Below are 16,481 nucleotides of genomic sequence, written 5' to 3' on the forward strand. Positions count from 1 at the left end.
AGCATTTATATGTTTTGGAAATGACACTCAAAGGTGTGAATTTGCCAAGTGGAAATATGAGCACCGATATCGGAGCACATATTTTCAGAGCTAGTCTAGTGTCATTATGAATTAACATTGGTGAGATCATGGAAGTACTATGAGAATGCTGGTATCACCCACTGGGTGACAGATACAAATTCGTCACTTAGACACACATACACCTGTAGCACAGGCCCCTTAATGTTTGTATTCCGTAACATTGCTGTTTGTCGACAAAGTACAAAGTATCTACTATCTGACAAAAATTCTGGCGGGTAGGCCAACGAGCATGTGGCTTGACCTACTACAAGAACCATTGAACACAACTTGTTTTCATGAGATTTTGTCATAAGTACAACATTTGTCTGTGGTCCTGTCATGAGATTTGTCGTAAAGTACAACATTTGTCTGTGGTCCTGTCATGAGATTTTGTCGTAAAGTCCAACATTTGTCTGTGGTCCTGTCATGAGATTTTGTTGTAAAGTACAACATTTGTAACATATTTCTGCAAATTCCATCTCATATATACTCATTATATATTCATAAATCCAACTGCTCTTTACAAGCAAGTGTTCAAAGGTAATAACTCATCTAAATCTCACAGCTACGACATAATGTTTCTATACAAGCCAAAAACCAATGATACCCAAAGGATGATTTCACGTGTAGGTTGACAACTTTCAGTTTGTGCACCCTGCCTTATATGAGGGCCTAGAAACCATTAAACCATTCCCATACCAATTACTGCGACGGTACAAATATACAGTTATATAAACCATTGCCATACCAGTTACTAAATCCACTATGGGTAAAAATATGTAGTACCATTTACTATTATATTATCGGTACAAATATATAGCTAGTATTTAAACCATTGCCATACCAGTTACCAAATCTACTATTGGTGAAAACATGTAGCTATATAAACCATTGCCATACCAGTTACTAAATCCACTATGGGTAAAAATATGTAGTACCATTTACTAAATATAAAGTTACTATTGGTGAAAATATGTAGTTGCATATAAATCATTGTCATATTCCACTTAAAATTCCAAGATAGTTTGGTTGCATTCTCTATAAATGATTAATTTGTGATGATGTCAATAGATATGTAACTTTATTTAACTTGAAATTTACATGTAATCTAATAATAAGAACTGTGTGTTTCCCATAACCCAACCACCCTAGTTTAAGCCACCAACCCTACACATTTTTGTAAAACATTTAAGACAATAAGATAAGGAATTCTTTGTCTTCTTGACTGTCAGGCATGTCTGTTTTCTTTCCCTAGTGATGTCTGTACATATTTCATCAAATTATCACAGAAGGGGTACATGAATTCTGACCAACACTTTGTTTGTGTTTGGGTAAAAGCAAAAATAAAATCAATGAAAAAGATAAAATAAAATCAAGTCAAATCTCGACCTACCTACCCTATTTTCTGAGGCAGTGTTATCAGAAGACGCAATTCTTTCTTTTTTTCAGTATATTAATGATTGTGATAATGTGTATTATTACTTACCTTTCTTGTTCCATTTCAAATTTGCAGTTTGTGATGATTGTGATATCAAAAAATACAGATTTTATTGCATTATTGGTATCTTTCTTGTGTTGTTTGTAATTTACAATTTGTAACAATCCTGTTTTATCTTTTCTTGCTAATATTTAGAGTGCAGTGAACACATCCTTAGTGGATGAGATGTCATCATGTCTGCCAATTCTAGTGACAGTGAAGTGTTCTTAACTGATTGGACCCTTGTCAGTCAAGATGGTCAAATTCAGGTAATCTAATAGATCTCAATCAACACTTTTTTGACCAATTTCCTTCCCAAGTGTTTTCATTTTAAAGTTTTGATTGGATTACGTAAGTGTAGTTCAGGCAATCAGTTTGGTATTATTTATAAAACAGATGTTGGATAAGGGTTAGAATTTGTGTTTGAAAAACAGTTGTCTGGCAAAGCTATAGAAAAAACTTGGTACAGAACAAAAGACTATTCCTATGTAATCCCCATAGCGTCAACGCTATAATAGTAGTACTCCAAGACCGTTGTATTCAAATGTTGGGGTTTATCTTGGTACATAATTTAATAGCATTTGCAAGCTATGATGAAATCTCCTGTTAATATTCAGTTAGCTTGAGGGACTAAGGCAATCATCATAAATTCATGAAATTGATCATAATATATGGCCTGGTCACATTCACAGGACAACAGCAGTGGAAGTGAAACGTCATCATCTGATTTTGTAACCTTGGAAACAGAGGATGGAGCTGTGGGATATCATAAAAAAGATGACGTTAAAGGAGCTGTAAGAGTTGATGAAGAACAACAGCAAGAAACGTTTGAGTCAGGAAGATGTCGAGACATAAACAAAGATGGTGGCCCTATGCAAGAAAAAAGAACTGAAGGAGATGCAACGACAAATGCCATCAAGGCTGAAATCAAGTATTTTGAAATGCCAACAGAGGAATCTCCAAGACGTGAAGTGATTGAAGTAAAGCTTGTAGATGAAGGAGTGGAAACAGAGCCAGAAGTATTGGTTGTACTGGAGGATAAAGATGAAAACATCACAGAAAACAAAGAGGACACGACCTGCAGACTTGATGTGGTAGATGCTAAGATGGAAGATGAGGTTGTTGAACCAGAGCCAGAAATCTTAGTCATGGAGAAGGAAGACGAAGACAGTGATGATAAGAGTGAGCCTGAAGACCGGGAAGTGGAGGAACTGACTGACATGATGATGGCAGATAATGAAATGTCAGATGATAGTGATGATAATAAAGATGACACTCAACATTTTCAGAAAAAAGAACAGGATGATGAACTGTATGAAAGTAAGTTCATAGATCAAATTCAGTCTTTGTAGTATAGAGACATTAAAGGGACACATGCAGTCTAAACATTTTAGATCAAATATAGTCAGTAATTAGCATAGAGACATTAAAGGGACACATGCAGTCTAAACATTTTAGACATTAAAGGGACACATTCTATTATCTTTGATGATTACCTTTATATCATATTGAAATATACTTATATTATTTCAACTACTAAAATTCATTGAATCATAATTCACCGGATCAAAAATTCATTTATGATATAAAAAGTCGTTATTACAATTTGTTCGGTACCTTTTAATTTGAAACAAAATACACCAGCCACAGTTTCATTTTAACCACTCTGTCATGCTGTGTTCAGTGTGATTTGTTTCAAAACAGGATGTAGCACATAATATGTATATATTGTGTACATTAAAATTGTCTTTCTCCCAAGGGTTATTTGTTTGTACACAAGTAAATACTATTTGGGGAAAAACAGGATTGCTTTGATAGTAAAAATGTAGACTACTAGTATGTCACTTCAAAAGCTTTTTTTTTAGGGTGATAATTAGATAAAATTTACCAGAGTTGCCCAGTCATTTTACAGGGTTCCACACCCAACATTAATTGTATGACAAACTATGCCAGTTTTACCAGATTTGCCCCATTTAGTTAACAAGGGTTCCCAAAGCCTTAAGCAAAAACACTGAAATGAAATTCATTGATTATTAAAATTGACTAGCTATGATTTAACCATTTGTAGGGTATGTTGCTATGGTAACCCAAACTAGTAATCAGCACTTGAAAAATCTTGTCTGGTTCATATATATATATATTCCACTATAACAAAAACATTGTTTGGTTGCCATGTTAGTGACCCGTTTTCTCTTGAAAGGTCAGCGAGTGACACGGTATACCTAATTTAATTATTTATTCGAAAGACATATGTTACCTTTTAAAAACTAGATTATCTTACTAGATATGCAGCTATGCTATTGATATTTTATCTCTCCAGGTAATCCAATCTGAAAGTATCAAAGAAAATTTGTTTTATTAAATTTGTCTATCAGATTAGTTTTATGTAATATCCTCTAAATTATATATTTGAATTATAGTATGCTGCAAACCTACTAGACGCAGTTGAAACATAAAATGATAATTGTAAATTAAACGTCAATTAAGTTACTTTAACGAATTTTTAATATTTATGTAACAATCTCAAATAAGGGATCGTTTCATTTGAAGTTAAGTAAATCACTAATTGTAAATTTCAGATAAGTATACCTATACTGTTTGTATTCATCACAGCATTTACTAATTTGTCAGAATCTTTATTTATTCCACCCCAAATCATTACATAATGCAGCCATGAACAGTATCTGTTCTAAGTGGTTACATAATACATTAAAATTAAAGTAAAGTAAAATGCTGTAAATAAACATCACACTATATTAGTGGTTGAAAATGTCATATATAGGATTGTTCATTACAATGATATTAGCATATCAGATATGTAATTATGTGCTTTGTGGGTCTTAAGTATGTGGAGACCGAATGCACAATTGCGTCATCATTGTCCAGATATGAGTTTCACTTCTAGGTTTTCCCACCATGTGAAAAAATCGTTCTTTTTAAGAATTAAATGAGTGTAACCCATTATTTGCAACACTTTTTTAGTTTTTAGCACAACTGAACTGAGGTTCAGTAGTGCTAATGGCATGGTGAAATGTCATGTGTGTGTGTGTGTGTGTGTGTGTGTGTGTGTGTGTGTGTGTGTGTGTGTGTGTGTGTATGTGTGTATGTGTATGTAAACAACCTAAAGTCAAGAACTGCTAGAGCAGTTGCTTTTGTATTTTGTTCTTTCACATGTAACATGATCATGCTCAAGGTTATCTCTAAGTTAATAAAGAATGGATGGATGGATGAATGAGTATATGAGTGTAACTATTCTTACAATCAAGCGACAGAGTCAAAGGGAAAGCAAATGACAGGGTCAATTATAATAATGATGTTGGATTCAGAGTGTTTCGCACAAAACTATGATCTTGGTTGTAACTCTAAATGTCATTGGTTGTCCAACTTCATAGGAACTGTATTGTCAACAAGTTTTGCCCACAAATTATCAAATATATTAGTTGACACTCATCACTGTCTAGTTATATTTTTATAATCATGTTATTTGTTAATATTTATTAATATTTGTTAATCAATTTCATATTTTGGTTTATTCACAGACAATGCAGCCGCGCCATTGATTCCCATCTCTGTTGTACCAAAATACCTACGCCAAGACAGTTGTAGTAGTTCCGACTCTGACTATGTACGCATTGATCCACCCAACAACATCCAGTGTGAAGAACTCGGTGCATGTGCAGCCTGCCATTCGGACATCCTTACAGCATCAACTGGTACAAATGCATCTGCAGTGTCTTCTCTGTCCAACTTTTGTTTCTTACCACGTAAGGCAGTCAAAGGTAGTAGTGTGGGTGATGCATTGCACCCTTTCAGTTCTGGCCATTCTTTCTCAATCTTTCAAAATTTCCCTTCAAACTGTATCCAGCATTTCAGGCCTTGGTTCAATTCTGTGCATTCTAATCCATATGCTATGCTTTCATGAAACCGTAACGCATAAAATATTCATAGTTTTTTATAAAATTTATGTTGTCATAGCAACCCATTTGATGTTACACATCATTTTAAGTTCATGTGAAACCAGTGTATTTATATTACATTTTGTAGCTGCCTGTGTTCTGTTTTTTTGGCTTCTGTTGTCTTCTTGCTGCTGTGCTTTTCTCACATACCACACAACTATAATAGAATCATAGAATGAGATACTAATGGCCTGATATGCATGTATACTAGTGATAATTATCAATATTTGTATGTTTACCGGTATTCACCATACATCATGCATAGAAATAATTCTTAACCTTGTGAGTGTAAGGTGTTCTGAGAGGGGTGAATGCATGCATCATTTGGTTTAGAATTTTACACTTTCTGTAAGCAATTCTAAAGAGGGAGAAAGGACGTGTGCAGGCTTCTTTTGGTTAGGATTTTGCACTTTCTGTAAGCAATTTAAGAGGTGGGAATGCGAGCATCTTTTGATTAGGATTTTATATTTTATATCTTCTGAAGGGGAGGGGGTAATGGCAGCATCTTGCATTATATATTTCCAGGGAATGAGTCTGTTCTGAGGGGAGCAATTGATATATCTCAGAACTTTTTTAGTCACTGAACATCATAACACTAAAGAAACATTGCCCAATCAATTCCCTACTTGTCATTAGAGTTTAATATAGTAAATAAATAAAGCTCAAAACTGTATACTGTAAACCTAGATATTTTCACTTCTAGAAAATCTGCATTTTTGCAGTCTTCAGCTAGTTCTCAAAGATTGTCACTAATAACCAGACTGGTACATTATGTTCATGTACAAGAAGGCATTTTAGTCACAACCTTTTTTGCGTTTTTGTTTTCCAGCGAAATAAGCTAAAATAAGGCTTCAGAGAAAATTTCCAGGTTTACAGTAGTTTTACAATTTTTAGGACATTTTGGTACAAAGCCAGGCAAGAAGAGAATGATTGATTGTAGAAGCAAATCAACTACATGTGTCTTAACTACTTTTACCTCTATTCCTACCAGACAAGTTAAATTTGCTTCAACTACTGTCTAGCATATACCTGGGATTGAATCACAGGGTGGTGTCATTAAATTGAATTGAGCTGTTCATTTAGTCATTTTTCCATACGTCTATTCTTCAGACTTTTACAGTTCCCATTTTTTTTTTGACAGTAGAAGGTGGTGATGATCCCTGTGACAGACCGGACAGTCCAGATAGTATTGATGATATCGATGATGGCAGTGACTATGAAAGTGATGTATCAATCCTAGACAATTACTCAACTCAATCCGGTGATATTGTCACCAAACCTGGTGTACGACGCTATCGACATTACAGAGACGATGGTTTGAATAGCAAACTCAATTGGGTACTAGTACTGGTGGTTACTGCTGGTATTGCACTTGGTATTGGTCATTTTATTGGTAAGTTGAAGTCACCCACAAATCTCTGTTCATTCATTTCAGTGTGAGTACAGAATAGCTAACTAAAATACTGCACCAGACTACAATATAAGTAGAGAGTGACAAAGTAGTCAAATTGTCTGAATCATGGGCTACTCTGTCCACTGAAAACACATGTAATGCCACCTAGGCCAGTAATAATAAGTTTGCCACCTAGGTGAGTTATAAAAATTGCTTTATAGATGACAAACACATCTACACACTTTTATAGCAATGGGCATTTAAACAACAATACGCCATACTCCAGTTTCTTTAAATAGTATTCACTTTTTCTGCCACTTTTTATAAAAAGCGTCATATGAGGACACCTTGATGAGGGTTCAACTTTTAGTTACGTGTGCCAACGGCATTGCAGTACAGGAAGCAGTCAATAAAACATGACTGTGTGAAAGAACTTTGTGAGTTCCTAATACTTAACACAAGAAGGAAAACTATCATCAATATTTCCTTGTAAGTTGAATGTTGGGAAAACTTGATACAAAATATGAACTAAATGATTCTGGTCCTCACTTTTGGCCAATAGTAGATTTTCCGGTTCCAAGATGCATTGCACTCGAGAGCATTGCTTATGTTATTATAGTTAGTCTTGTTTTGTTTATATTACGTTTGATATAACATTCTCATCACAAAATGATGAACAGACATGTTGACTTCTTCAATTATGAGTGATTTTATAGAACAAAGACTAAACACCATTTATGACAGAGGTGGATTTTAAGGGTAAACCGAGGGTATGGTCAGGTGACAACCATCTCCCTGAGTAGTGTGTGCAAACCCCACAGTGCAGTGCATACATAATTCATGGCATTGTATGGAGAGACAAGCAATGCATGATGGGAACTGGCAACAGGTCTATTCTGTTGTCTATTATAAAGAGTGGTCGGACTATTCACTTTATCTTTCTGATAATCAAATTGTGATGTATTATCAATAAACAAAATATTCCATTCTAATATACTTTTCATCTGGTTACAGGATCAAGTAACGAATCCCATTCAAAAAAGAGAGTTCAAGAAGGACAGATACTCAGATTGAAGTCACTCCAGAATGAATTGTTAACTTGTTTAGAGAAGGACGAAATACAAGAATATGATTATGAATTAGATAGCTTCATGTTGGATCCGTTTCCAGGTTTTGAAAATAGTATAACACTGAAAATATCTGATGGTGATGGTATGGAAACAACACAAGATGATGAGCAGACATGGAGAGGCTCAACAATGACAGAAAGTTTAGATTCAGAACCTGATGATGTCCTGATTGATGATGATTCTGAAACTAATATCGGGGACACCTTGAATGACGAAACTGATTATTATGTTGATTCTAGTTCTGTACCGTATGTTATTGAACAATTTCGAAACCCAATTCATGTGGACACGCTAGAAGATAATCTCATAGATGATGATATAGCTGACATAGATAACTTTGAAGATGACATAGACCAAAACATCAAACAACAAGAAATCCAAGAAGATACCACTGTATCTCAGACAGACACAAGACTGCTGGAAGTCCCAGTGTCGTGTCCATCCAGAGATAACGTTGGTGTACAGTCAGATCAAATCTATCAACCAAATTTTTCAACTGATGAGATGACCAAAGCTGTTGACACGGAACTCCTTGATACAATTCCTGAGATCATTGACGATATCACAGTCAGTGATTCAATGTCTGATGAGGTGGTGCTATCAGATGAGGAGATTGGGGAGGAAGAGCTTGTACATTCTATTGAACCAAACATTAATGGGTTGTACAGCATGGAAGATAGCGGTGTTGAAGCTACTGAGGTTAATATTGACCCTGTAGGGTCGGAGTCGCACATTTTGAATGAGGACCAGATGACTGCTAAAGATACACCTGACGTTGACCAACCAAGTATCACACCAGAAATCCTATCATGTCAACAGAGGGTTCAAGAACTTGAGAAAGATTTATCATTTGCCCATGGTAGAGCAGAGATGTGGAAAAGATTGTTCGTTAATGAGCACAGTAGCAAAGACAATGGAGAAAACAGTGATGATCCTGCTCTGAGCTTCTTCACCTGTATCAGTATGTTCTTACCGACAGTGGACATCAATGATGCGATGAAGACGCTACATGAAACCCCTCTAGCCAACTTCACAGAGACAGTGTCTGAATACTATAACAGTAGTGGTGATGTATTTCACAACCTGACAGACAGTCTCAGAGATCAGTGGAAGAAAGTCAACGATTTTGTGCAGTCAGAGGAATTCACGTCCTATGTAGATGCTAGCAAGGAAGCAGTCTTAACACTCAATGAAATGTTAAAAGAACAACTGGAGCAAATTCAGAATATGTCTCAGTCTGAGCAGTTCGAAGAAATCAGCAACAAGACAAAATCTGCCTGGTATTCAGTGTCTAATACTCTGACACAGACATGGCAGCAGCTGAAAAACTACACAACGTCTGACGATTTCAAGTCAAAGGTCACTAAAGTTGGTAAGAGTATCCAGAAAACATGGCAGTCAGTGCAAAACTACTCCAGTAAAATCCTCCATGGAGAAGACACCAGCTCCACTCTTGAATCCGTCACGGACACACTGAAGAAAACCATGGATTCGACCTGGAAAGGTGTCAAGAACACTGTTGAACATGTCATGAAGAAAGGAAACAGAAATAAAGACACTCCTCATCATCACGGCGATTCAGCCGATAAAGATGGAAAGTTTAAGAAACGTAAAAAGAGATGGATCAGTAACATCAGACTCCCGGGTGAAGCAAGACGTGAAAGTCATACAGAGAAAATGTACAACAAAGAAACTGGGGAGTACAGATTCAAAGAAACCAGGAAGAATTGGCTTAAACAAGTGAAGCAAAGTCGGGAAGATGGACCAGGTTTTGTAAATGGGAAATTTAAACATGGCAAACACCATCAACGAAAATGGCTGAAAAAAATCAAACTACCTGGGGAAGAGAGAGACGGAGATTCTTGGTATGATTTCTGGAAAGATTTCTATGCTGATAATGATGATGGCGTTTTTGAGGAAGCTGAGAATGGTGGAAAATTTGATTTTAGGGAGCCAGAACCAGAACCAAAGGCTACAGAGACAGAAAGAAAGAAGACAAACAGGCAAGATGAAAGTAAAGATAAGACAACAAACCAAAAGAATGGCCGCAAACAGGAAAGGATTAGAAATGATATCAACAAATGTGGACATGATTTTGATGATGAGTGTGACATCCAATGCCATGGTAACAAGCATTGTCTTACGAAGCAATTGGAAGATGCCAGGAAGCTGTATGTAGAATTATTACACTATCGCCAATGGTTGAAAGTTCATCGGTATAAGAAAGATGTGAAGGAGTTGGAAGAGTTTCTTGACGACCTCGAAGACTTCATGGATGATCCACATCCTGATGATAATGACCTTGAAGAACTCCAGGAAGATTTTGAGGAAGTCCTGGAAGACATGGAAAAGAGAGCCAAGAAACACAACAGGAGACAGCAAAAGGAGAAAGAACAACAGGAGAAGGAACTGGAAGAGATACGACAGAAATCGGACAAGGAACTGAAGAAGGAATCAATGGAAGAAGAGAAGGAAGTGAAGGATGAAAAGAAACAAGGAACGGGTCAGAAAAAGAAAGGAGATCACGGAAATCATGCAAGAACCAAGAGAAGAGAATTTAATCAAGAGAAAGTTTACAAAGCTGCAGAGAATGATGCATTATACACTTACAATCAAGAGAAACAAACTTACAGTACTGTACAGAACACTGATGCTGATTGGTTTTTCAAACGAGCTGAAGACCGCGAGGAACAACGACATCATATTCCACAATGGGAGAACGATTTTGATCCAATCGATGATTGGTTTTTTAGTCGCGCTCAGGACCGACAAGATCAACGCATGGGCGTCACCATGTGGGATATGTACCGTTGGTTTGCAGAACGTTACGAAAAACGAGCTGAGTGGCGAAAGTATGACATGGACGATCAGTCCAACTGGTTTCTTCGCAGACCCTGATCCTTCCATCATCTCATTATTAACATAGCTTTAAGTAATTATTCATGATCAGCATTAAAATTTACATAATAGCAAACTGCTTCATGTTTATGTGGTGAAATCTGTAAAATGATATCCTAGCAAAGAAAGCAGTTGTCTTCTACGATTTAATTTATAACAGTATAACAAAAAGAGTTCAAGGAATAAGAGACAAATAGTTATTATAAGTATTATATCTTGTTCGACTAATTGTAAAAAAAAATATATACTTAAAAACTTTATTAAGATATTTCCTATGGAAAATAGTATGGAAAAAATACAACTGAATAATGACAATGCTTATGGATAAGGTTTATGAATAAATATAGATATAAGAGCAAAATGTATTAAATGCTGTTACCAGTTTCTAGTGGTACTAAGTCAGCTCACTTTTGCTTAGACTACATTGATAGATAGATATTTACATAGAAGTTACTGTCTACATATACACATTGTATTAAGAAAAAAATGTGCTTCTTTGGATCGGTCATAGATCTTGGAGATCTATGATTCAGCACAAAAAACTTGGTCTGGCGTGTGAAAATTCATATACATAAAAAACATGTATAATTTATGCCTAGCACTGAGAGTAGAACGTTCATGGGCCAACATTTATTTAGTAAAGTTGGTGTTTCAGTTTTTGTTTGATTTCATGTATGTTCTAGGTATTGATATTGTCGTTAATTCACTAGCGTCTTTATGGCGGCATTTAATAGATGCCCTATTATTTTGTTTCGCCAGCAGAGAAATGTTACTTTGGCTTGCGAGAATGGGTATGAACAGATATACTCTTTAAAATGGTTTGTGTTACTGTAAGTTAGAAACACCAGCTTTTCTACTTAACTTTTGAACCATGACATTCAATCTGATCTAGGATTTGTTTGCTTTACTTATTGTATATCATTTCTGCAGTGCTTATCTTTGCGTTCTCTTTTGGTGATACGTTTGGTGACCATCTACCTTCTACAAAAGGATAAGCACAATAGATTTGAAATAGAGAGAGTAAGTAAAGCCAACTGAGCCATACAGTACTTTAATTCTTGTCCTCACAGCGTTTACATATTTTAATTGTTATAAATTACATTTGTTTCTCTCTTACATTTTATTATGTCAAATAAACATACAAGTCGGTGTCAGTAGGGACAATGGCTCAATTTCATACAAACTCAAACAAACTTTGTTCATTTAGGCCAAATCCCCCCCCCCCTGAACGTTAACAAGTGTGACGTCGACACATTTAAATATGGTATATAACCTTGCTGAAAATTGTAGCAGTTAAACAACTATGATAGATACAATGTAAAAAGTACTAACCACGAACCCAACACTGCATGTATGTCATGTATGCAATAACTTATCAACATCTCAACCTTTTATCATTGAAGGCATGAAATGTTTTAGAAATTTGGATAGAAATGTGAAAATGAAGTTCAGCAATGACATTGATGCCAGACCCCCTGCCCCCATAAATAAACAAAGTTTGTTTACTGAGCTTGTGTGACATTGTGCGATCCTCCCTAAACATCTATCAGATAAATAATAATATCAGGTACATATTAAGTAGGAAGTACCAAAAACTGTTCAAAACAATCACCAATTATGTTATGTCAATGTATTTTGGATCAACTTACAAAAGTGATTTTTGTAGTGGTGTACACATTCCCAGGTGCATTTATTTGCATTTTCACTGTCAACCAAATTTTGTTTTGAGTTTTTGAACTATCTTTGACATTGTCGGTGTTTTCAGTTACTATTCTAGCTATAACCTTCAACTTATTTGTTAAATATGGTTTTAAGTTTTTAAACTTGCGCTATTTTCCCTTCCTTTTTATGCAGTTGTTGTGCGCATGGCAAATAGAAAAGACATTTTTTCTGTTGTAAAGTCAAACAAATGAACTTTAGTCGTGAAAGTAAAAGTTTGTGTAAATTCATACTGGTCTTCGCGCAATTGAAAAATTCTGAAATACTTACTACAAGTTTATTTATCAGCAATCTAGTAAGATATCAAAGATATAAATGGAATATTTAATACCTTATTAATTTCAGTACAGTCATTTTATCTCAATTTTAAATATTGGTAGTGTAGAAAAAAATTAGTAAGCCGAGTCCACCAGCCATAAAAGTTACACATATATCTAGATACTGTCTGATTAGAATTTTAACACTTTTCACATTTGTGTTCAGAAGGGGATAATTCCATCACATATTTGTTGAATTTAGTTTAGCACTTGTACACCACCTTGCTACAAATCCCTGCATACTGTGTACATAATTTGCTACTATTGCCCCATTTTTCTTTAATTTCTTTTTTTAAATAGGAGTATGATTGAAATAATCAGAAGGTTTACATTACATTAATTGTTCATCAAGGTTTTGTGTATGCAATTTGTTTCTTCATTAATTGATATGATTTTTGGGAGTCTGTGTTTGGAGCTTATGTTTAAAAATGTATTTTAGCAGTGGTGGCACAAAATTAATTTCCACAAGACATGTATGTCTGATCATCTTCAAGACTTGTGGCAGTGGCAATAAATTAATTTCTAAACTACTTTGTTTGTGTGGTCATAGTAATTCAGTTGAGCTATACTTATAGCGCATGTGTGTGTGTGTGTGTGTGTGTGTGTGTGTGTGTGTGTGTGTGTGTGTGTGTGTGTGTGTCCTTGTGCGAATGTGTGAAAGTCAAAATCTACTGGCCAATACTGTTGGGATTGTTACTAGGGCATCCAGTTGGAGAGGTGTTGAAAACAAAGTCCTTTATACTGGTGGCTGATACACTTTAAATTGCTTAATTTTATTTGGGAGCCATACATGAAGAGTTTGATGATCAAAGCCTTGGGTATGGTACCATGAATTAGAAACCATTGAAACCATACATGGCAGGAAGTAAGAAAGTCTTGTCTTTATGTACAAGATCTTTAAAATAAAATCATGTGTATGCCCTTCATATTACAATCCTGCTTGGTTTGGCATAAATTGACCATTGCAGACTGCAAACAGGAAGTTGAGAATACAGCGCCCTCACTCAAATTGGGGGTATCATCACCTCAGTACCGTTTCTTAAGAGCTTTGTTCCTTGTATTCTGTAGAAGTGTAAATCAGGGATGTTTTTTCATATTGTTCAGACATTGAAGAGAGCAGCAGTGCACTATGATTAACCGAGTAACCCATACCATGTATACCCCCAAGGTACACAAAGACTAGTCTTGCTGCTAGACGTTCAGGCTTTCTTTCGATGCTATAACTATAAGCGAACGAAGTTCGCATGTGAGGGATTGCCCGAACAGTCTAGCGAATGTCATTTTCAGACCGGACATTCCATTGAGATTACGATAAGCAGTGGGTTGGGCCATATATGCATATATATATACTTTAATATATTCAATCTCTGCATGTAGGTGTTGACAAACACATTTATGTCATTACTGTCTTTTCAGTTTATGGTAATTGTGTTTGATGAGTGTGTAGACATTGTCATTCACACATTTTAGTTAACGCATTGGTGGTTATTTTTACAAGTCCCTCCTTAAGATGAATATGCATGAAAATTTAGCTATTGTCCTCTGTTTGTGTTTGTCGCTAATACGGTTCTCTGATTGGCAGTTATTTATATCCTGATAACATTCGCTAGACCTCGGATGTTCCATCCTCGATAGCGTTGTTCGGCTGTGTGTCGTATTTTATCGGAAGAACATCCGAGGGCTAGCTGATAGACTACACAAAGACAGGAATTAGAGTACCACCATGGCAAATTTTGGAAAGGCCTATTGAATAATGCATTTCAGAGATATGCCTGTGAACACACACAGATGGACAGAACTGAATGTTGTAATTTCTAGCCTTCACCCTTCATTGTAAACCACGAGCCTCTTTATAGCAGTGCTGGACTGCCACCCCTGTACACTCAAATTTTCATTGCCTCTGTGGAAAACTGCTCTGGCTAGCGAGAATGTTATCCTTGGGGTCTGTAGATAGGATAACAAAAGAACTACTAAATAGTGTCAGGAAATATAAACACATCACAAAATTACAATAGTTTTACATGTTTTTATTTGTTAATGAATCACTCCACAAAGTAAGTAACAAAGAATGCATATTTTTTTTAGGTAGAGAAATAGTTGCTAGTAAAAGATTTAAACTCCAACTTTGACAATATCAAATTTCAATTCTAATTCAAGTCCTATTAGTTACTATTTCTTCAATACTAGTCAATATTAAAGAATGTTACCCCTGACAAGTGAATTGATGTAGTCTACTCTCTTATCCCTATACAAGTTAATATTTAAAATTGTCACCTGGGATGCTATCAGGTTGTTATCAGTCATACAATAATACCTCTAGATAGGTCAATAAAGGAAAATGTTACCCTTGGTAAGTCAATCTATTAATCAGGTTGTTATCAGTCATACGATAATACCTCCAGATAGGTCAATAAGCAAATGTTACCCTTGGTAAGTCAACACCTGAGATGTAATCAGATTGTTATCAGTTGTATGATAATATCTCCACATAGGTCAATAAAGGAAATTATATCACCCTTGGTAAGTCAATATCAAACAGGTGATTATCAGCAACACACTATTCCTCTAGACAAGTCGATATATGTATGCTCCCCAGGGACTTGAGGAAGCATAAAAGGGCCATTGTGCTGCTATAGATCCGTACCAGGGGTAATAATTGTAAAGCACTTTGAGCACAAAGTTCCCAGAGCGCTATATAAAAACAAACATTGTTATTTATTATTATATTAAAGCGATTTTAGTTTTACTAAAGGTTTACAGAACTAAACTATAGCAGACTAGAAACTAATCCCTACAATGAAATTCTAGTTTTTTCTAAAAGGAACAGCATTTTTAATCCATCAGTGTAGTGTTATTGAAAACTACATATACATCAGACACAAATAAATTATCAAAATCACCATCATTTGGATATTCTTGGCCATATTGTCAAAAATATCAGTTGGTCATATTTTTATACTAAAATTCATTTCATATCTGACATGTTTTATTTTACAAGTTATATTGAACAGTTCCCATCTATTTTTGCTACTTTCCATGACCTGACAAAATGGAAACCTCAAAACCATAAGTAGGTGAAGGCCATTAAGTGTTCATTAAAGGGACATGGTCTGTAATAGTCTGTAAGGTACGCCGTGACGGTGTGCCCTCAAACATCGGCCAACCCCTAGGAGGCCGGTGAGGGCGAAACGTCACGACGTATCTTACAGTCTAGGTCTGTTTGTGTACATACTAAACATATGCAATACTGACGGCAACTCTTCTAGAAGCATATCTCAGTCTACATAGCATTATAGAAGTGGTTAGAATATGTACAAAGATGGTTGGCAACGAAAACTAGTCTTACTTGAATTTATTGGTAACTAAAGAAATATGTCATGATGTCATAATTGTATCAGATCTGAATAGCTGGTGAGAGTTCTACACGATTCAACATGTTTGTAGTTGGAATAATGTAACAATATAAAGCAAAAGTGACCACCTAAAGCCCACAAAGTTACAGACTGTGTCCCTCTAAGGTAGAATGTGTGT

At 35.6% G+C, this 16,481-nt stretch overlaps 1 protein-coding gene across 5 annotated transcripts in view; it reads left to right on the forward strand.

Moving 5' to 3' along the window:
- Nucleotides 1-13,471, forward strand: part of LOC144443432 (uncharacterized) — a 14,206-nt gene extending 735 nt beyond the window's left edge. Inside the window, exons 2-6 of one of the 5 annotated variants that reach the window (XM_078132905.1) lie at nucleotides 1,694-1,806; nucleotides 2,230-2,857; nucleotides 5,077-5,316; nucleotides 6,635-6,886; nucleotides 7,901-13,471. In XM_078132905.1, the coding sequence (XP_077989031.1) occupies nucleotides 1,732-1,806; nucleotides 2,230-2,857; nucleotides 5,077-5,316; nucleotides 6,635-6,886; nucleotides 7,901-10,914 (4,209 nt within the window). In that variant the 5' untranslated portion in view covers nucleotides 1,694-1,731 and the 3' untranslated portion in view covers nucleotides 10,915-13,471. The remainder of the gene's footprint in view (nucleotides 1-1,693; nucleotides 1,807-2,229; nucleotides 2,858-5,076; nucleotides 5,317-6,634; nucleotides 6,887-7,900) is intronic. The other 4 variants (XM_078132906.1, XM_078132907.1, XM_078132908.1 and 1 more) reach the window with 4 other exon arrangements.
- Nucleotides 13,472-16,481: the final 3,010 nt, after the last annotated feature.

The sequence above is a fragment of the Glandiceps talaboti genome, chromosome 12 (assembly GCF_964340395.1).
Source record: "Glandiceps talaboti chromosome 12, keGlaTala1.1, whole genome shotgun sequence".
In the NCBI taxonomy this organism is placed as follows: domain Eukaryota; kingdom Metazoa; phylum Hemichordata; class Enteropneusta; family Spengelidae; genus Glandiceps; species Glandiceps talaboti.